Source organism: Pteropus vampyrus, unplaced genomic scaffold, assembly GCF_000151845.1.
Source record: "Pteropus vampyrus isolate Shadow unplaced genomic scaffold, Pvam_2.0 Scaffold436, whole genome shotgun sequence".
NCBI classification, from domain to species: domain Eukaryota; kingdom Metazoa; phylum Chordata; class Mammalia; order Chiroptera; family Pteropodidae; genus Pteropus; species Pteropus vampyrus.
The window spans coordinates 378665-385165 of NW_011889217.1; the positions used below are offsets into that span (position 1 = coordinate 378665).

Consider the following 6501-nt stretch of genomic DNA (forward strand, 5'->3'; position numbering starts at 1 on the left):
TGTTGAATATACAGTACCTTCTAAAAAAAAACTAAAATGTTCTCATCTAACAGGTAAAGTATGTCCTATGAATTGTGCTTTGGGAGCATGTGTATAAAATTCAAAATTCTGAAATGGCTCCTTGGAAACAGTGTTTATGTTTATAGATAACTGAAGCTGATTACAGCTATATTTTGTCAAAAGGGCTAAATTATAGGTCTTAGGGCAGCATTCCATCACACCTTGCAAATATTAATAAAGTGTAGTGTTTAGGAACTATCTTGTTAAAACATTCATTATTGTATCCAACACAAAGCAAACATAATTTAATATTTTTTTTAACTATTAGGCCGAGGTGGTAAGAAAGGAGCAGTAGAGTGCTGTCCCAATTGCCGAGGTACTGGGATGCAAATAAGAATTCATCAGATAGGACCTGGAATGGTTCAGCAAATTCAGTCTGTGTGCATGGAGTGCCAGGGCCATGGGGAACGGATCAGTCCTAAAGATAGATGTAAAAGCTGCAATGGAAGAAAGATAGTCCGAGAGAAGAAGATTCTAGAAGTTCATATTGACAAAGGTAAGTTCTCAGCCATTTCTAAATTCTTGAGTACTTATTAACATTACATTTTATAATTGTTCAAAATGGTTGTCAGTAGGGTTAGATGTGTGTGATGTTACCACCCAAAGATATCTTAGCTATGTAGTAAATGATCTTTTTCCGTCTAGACATTTTTATGCATTTATAGGGAATACATTTGGGATCGCCTTACTAAATAGAATACTGACATCAGTGAACGATTGAATAGCGTTCCAGACTCCTTTTTCATTAAATCAGTAGTTCCTCCACCTTTTTTTTCTTGCAGTTTTTTGCACGCATTAAGTTCCTTAAGACTCACTCAGTTGAGGGATATGTGTACTTTGAAGGATTTGGGAGAAAGGGGATTTAGTTGAATGGGGGGGCTCATTAAAATTAATATTCTCTTGAACTTTTTCTAATGTTTTGTTGATTTGTAGGAACTCAGATTATGAATATTGATTTTTTTCAAATTTATATAACTTCAGAGTAAATTCTCTAATTTGCTATTCTTAAATAACATGGTAATTTGAGACTTGACTTTTAAAATGAAACTAGTTATATACTCTGAATTCTGATTTGGAGCTGTTAATATGAACATCTCAATATATACATCTCAAATAGCTTAAGCCTCTGCATTAATTTTCTCCCATATGAATCATAATAACTGCCTTCTATTTTTTTTTTCTTAATTGGCTTATGTTTAGTAGGTTTCAGTTTTTCCCCTCCAGTAAGATGTTCCCCTGTTGCTACCAACAGTATGTACTTAGGAGGGCATTAATTGCAAGTGAAGCCATTTATTCTGCACTTACCCATACTCTACAGTAATGGAACAACCAGCAAAACTTAGATGTATTTGTTTCACTAGTGTAACGAGACAGCCACATTGCTGCCCCATGAATGATTAAAGCCAGGTTGTTTAGTTTTGTCAGTGTAGGATACTGGTATTGTGGTTTAAGTCCTTATATTTTTAGAGCTACGTACTAAAGTATTTGTGAGTTTATTGGTATATCTGGGTTTTGCTTCACATATGTGGGTGAAAGTATATGTGAAATATTAGTCATGAGTTGATACCTAGATTAATAGATATATAGGAATTGTACTATTGGCTACGTTTATATAGATTCGATATTTTCTGTAACAAAACATGAAAAGGTGCTCTTGTTGGATGACCTCACTGATCATCAATTCAGAAAATTATCAGGAAATAACTACTGGAGTGTAATGATCAGCAAACACATTACATGAATTGTGTTTAAGGAGATATTGTCTCAGTAAACCCTTACTGAACTTAAATAATGGGCCAGAGGTAGGAAGGAGAGACTCTCAGTAAAATATAGTAGCCTTTAAGAAATTTTTGCCCTCTTGAAAAATACTTCTCTCCCTCTCTCCCCTTTTGACGCTAACCACATGAGCTGAAGGGAGTATCCAGCATAATTATTTTTTTTAAGGGGACTAAATAATCATTCTTCAAAAAGGTTATGGAGTTTTTAATTGTTTAGATGGCCGTATATATATGTTTTCTATGTGTAAATACTGCTAATACCATAGAAGAATGTCTTGATATATGCCCCTGTTAGACTTAACAGAAATAATTTGATGTAGGTTAAGTGATGAAATAATGTTTATGGTTATAATGTGTTCCAGTCACTGATTTGGTGCCAGCATAGACCTTTTTTTTATAATCCTCACAACAGGCCTCACGAGGGTGGGTCTCTATAGCAAAGTTGGTGTTTAGGAAAGTTCGGCTACTTGCTTCCCTAGGGTAGTCCAGCTAGTAATAAATAGCAGCTCTGAGAATTGAGGCCTGATTTGTTTGCCTCTAGAGTTTGTGTTCTTCACTATGATAGTTTTCTTCAGTAAGAAATTGGATTGATCTAATCATATAGGCATTCTTAATCATCTCTATAAACTTCAGCATTTTTCTATGCATATAAATATATGCACCTGTGTTTCTTAATAGACTGAGAATCTGACCTTATTTAGGTGATAAATAAGAGTATTAACCTTTTGTTTTCAGGCATGAAAGATGGCCAGAAGATAACATTCCATGGTGAAGGAGACCAAGAACCAGGACTGGAGCCCGGAGATATTATCATTGTTTTAGATCAGAAGGACCATGCTGTTTTTACTCGGTAAAAATTTAATCAAATGCTCAAACCTGATACCTTGCATATTTGGGGTATTTTTAAAAAATTAAGTAACTTTTACATTATTCTTAGAACATACTTCTTATAAATAGAAAAGTATAGAGGAAGAATTAGGTTATGTATAATGTCTTTTCTAAAAGGCTGTTCATTAAAATTTTTATTTTAGACTAAAATTCAGATTTTAGCTTGTCTAAATTTATGTAGATTGGTAAGTAATCTGGAATTTGAAGGGTATACTTCAATTAGATGTTTTATATGAGTATAAACAGATGGATTAGGGGAAACTTACCTGGAAAAAATTTTGCCCTAAAGCTCTCACCAGTTTCAAACCTGAGTTTGTAGTAACTTGGGTTGCTTTTAATTGTAAAGTGTCTAGAACCATCTCTACTAAAAACCGAAATAGTGTGTAAATTTCAGTCCTATTACTGGGAAATGTTTAAGTTTGTATTTATAACAAACTTAGAGTGAAAGAAAGGAAGGACTGATGGTTAACAGTGTATGCTGGAAATGACATCTGAAGAAACTGGTTTTTAATTAATTATAATAGGACATTGTGCAAGTGTCTCAACAGAAGTGGGAAATGGTATCAAGCTCCAGATTTTTAGGCTATCAATTTTTCTGGAGAGTGTTTTGCCTATTAAAGATGCTAATAGGGAAAATAAGAATGTCTAAGCACAAGGAGGAGGAAATGAGCTATTACTAAATATAAAAGGTGGTGTTCATAATGTACCAGGCACTTTAATTCGTATACATCAATAAAGAAAATCTTTGTATTGCTCGAAATTGGCCATACGCTTATTTAATTGCATAGAGCCTAAATAACCCTGAACCTAGGTACGTTTGCTTGCTTTTATACTCACTCCTGTGAGAATTTTCTCTCCCTCTATGTCAGAAACTAGATTTAAAATTAAGTAATGAAACAATTCAGGATGATAGGTGGTAGAGACTGCCTAAGTGGTAAAGTACATGGAGGGATTCTGAAGCCTTGTCCAGGAATTGGTGCTGCGGAGTTCCATATATTTGTTATTCTCAGTTCTCAAATCTGTTTTTAGAGTGGGGGAGAAAGGGCATCTTTGTGAAAGATACCTTGCTGCTGTTGTGGTACTTGTAATAGTGATGATTTGAAAGATCTGAGCATGCGCCATATTCATATTGATACAGACGAGGAGAAGACCTTTTCATGTGTATGGACATACAGCTGGTTGAAGCATTATGTGGCTTCCAAAAGCCAATATCTACTCTTGACAACCGAACCATAGTCATCACCTCTCATCCAGGTATGGTAACTAGATGAGCTTCTCTTTCTATTCTAGTATTCTCATGGTCTGCCGATAGTATAGGCACTGAGAAAATTGGGATTTTACTTGCTTAATTACATACCCTCCTTGTGAGCTTAGCTGAAATCATATAGTCTTGGCTCTTTTGAAAGCCTCTAGAAAATTCATAAATGAAAAGTAACGGGATTGCTCATATAAATTTACTCGTGTCAATGAATTAGGTCATTCCTCCATTTTTTTTTTCTCTGCCTCATAAAAAAATGTGACTATATTTAAGGAAAAACTTGGCTTCAATGTTTTTAGGTCAGATCGTCAAACATGGAGATATCAAATGTGTGCTGAATGAAGGCATGCCAATTTATCGTAGACCATATGAAAAGGGTCGCCTAATCATCGAATTCAAGGTAAGCTATAAAGTACTGTAGGACTCCTTGAGAATGATTAGCTTAGTAAAATCTGATAATTAGAAATACATTTTCTTAATGGCAAAAAACAAATTTATATTCACCCTTGTCAGAAACAAACTGATCTAATACTATTGTCATGTTGAGCATTCTTTGTTAATAAGTTGGGATTAGGTTTGTTTGCTTTCTTATTAGGCTATTAAAGATTGGAGAAGGGGTGCATAGCAAGCAGATAATTTATTAATGAAAGGCTATATGTAGGATTTTAAAGTTCAACCAAAGGACTTAAAATAACTTACGGATTTGGGGCAAAATACTACAGTACTTGATTTGTTAATAAGATGGTTCATAAAGCAACTCAAGCATTTTTCTCGATCACATTGGCCTCTTACCCACAAATAACATTAAAAACATCTTTGGGTAAAGGAAGACTATCTTTTTAGTAAGAATAACTTTGTTTACATTAATCTGTTAAAAGGGATTAGAATGTCTTAGCAAGGGTTTTCGTATAAAATATTTGCTAAATGGAACAATGATTGTTAAAGTGCAGTTTTAGTAGCATCATTTTTTAAAAAGACCTTACTTGTGTCCTGAACCTCTGGTTCAGAGTTTTAGATGGCTGTGCCTTTTAGAACATGCGTTCTAACTTGGGTTTGGCAAATTCAGTAAAAGATTGTATAATTACATGCGTCTTTCTAGGGAAAATGGGTTAACAGTAATTTAAGGAGCTAATGATGAAGTAAATCAAATTGAACTTAAAGTAGAAATTTCTTTTTATAGGTAAACTTTCCTGAGAATGGTTTTCTCTCTCCTGATAAACTCTCTTTGCTTGAAAAACTCTTACCTGAAAGGAAGGAAGTAGAAGAGACTGATGAAATGGACCAGGTAGAACTGGTGGACTTTGATCCAAATCAAGAAAGACGGCGCCATTACAATGGAGAAGCATATGAGGATGATGAACATCATCCTAGGGGTGGTGTTCAGTGTCAGACCTCTTAATGGGGCCAGTGAATAACACTGCTGGCATTTTATATGCTGTAGTGAATGAGTGAAGGACTATAATATGCTCACTACTTGCTATTGTTTTTGTTTTAATATTCAATTATAGTAGTGTTTTAAAAGTTAAATGAAGAATAAACTCAAATATAAAAGCTCTGACTTTGCCCAGTATGTATGATGACTTCAGTGTGCAAGATAAGTTTAATACCTGTAAAAACTACGTTAAAAAAACTTCCCCCTAGCATTTGTTAGGCCATACTTTGTAATTTCAGCTATGTACATGGAATAGTTTAGACTGAAATGCTAGGTATATGTATTGACTTCAGTGTATGACCCTTAATTGTTAAGCTATGAAGTTAAAACTGTATTTAACTGGCAATCAGACAAAAAATTTGTAGACAAGTGTTAGTCTGTATAGTTGCGTTAAATGGGATTTATTGTGATGCTTCTGCATTTATTCTATTGCCTCAACTGTTACTTGAAGATGGCATGCTACATAATTTAGCCTGTGGTATCAGTAATAGATAATGATACCTTTATAAAGAAGGGATTTATCATAATAAGCTGCTGCTTGAGGGCTTGCACTTGTAGAATTGTATTCCCTTCTGCTGTGCCATCTTTTTTAAAAATATATCAGTCCTTGGTTACATTTTTTTCTTTTTGGACCACGATAAGCCTGAGTAGTGACTACTGGAGCAGGCTAACTTAGAGTGATGAGACCTTTACATGGAGGAGTATTTTGCATGTATGAGATAGAAAGGTGTTTTTTAGGTGTTACAGGCTTACTTTAAACCATTTAACTTATGCTCCAAAGTAACTGTAATTCAATGTTGGTAGTATAGCAAATTATGATGAATAGCTTTAATTGTATGTTTAAAAGTCATGTTCACAAGCTTAAATCTGGTATCAGAATTTAAGCAATTCTTGAAATGTATGAATGTGTCCTTAATATACTGATTACAAAGCATTTCCAATGTGTCACTGCAGGCCTTTTTTTTCCCAGAAGAAAGCATTAGCTTTTCACTAAGTAACTTCTCATGTAGTTAAAATGAGTAACAAAAAAACCTATTTAACTATAGTTAATGTTTAATATTAAACAAGAATGGGAATGAAAAGTC

The 6501-nt window shown here is 34.1% G+C and overlaps 1 protein-coding gene across 7 annotated transcripts in view; it reads left to right on the plus strand.

The window, feature by feature from the left end:
• Positions 1–5826, plus strand: part of DNAJA1 (DnaJ heat shock protein family (Hsp40) member A1) — an 11855-nt gene extending 6029 nt beyond the window's left edge. For 5 of the 7 annotated variants that reach the window (XM_011381377.2, XM_011381378.2, XM_011381381.2 and 2 more), the window contains 4 exons: positions 2574–2688; positions 3865–3980; positions 4284–4384; positions 5165–5554. In XM_011381377.2, coding sequence (XP_011379679.1) covers positions 2574–2688; positions 3865–3980; positions 4284–4384; positions 5165–5383 — 551 coding nt within the window. In that variant the 3' untranslated portion in view covers positions 5384–5554. Of the gene's footprint in view, positions 1–305; positions 557–2573; positions 2689–3864; positions 3981–4283; positions 4385–5164 lie in introns of those variants that run through there. The other 2 variants (XM_023524030.1, XM_023524027.1) reach the window with 2 other exon arrangements.
• Positions 5827–6501: the final 675 nt, after the last annotated feature.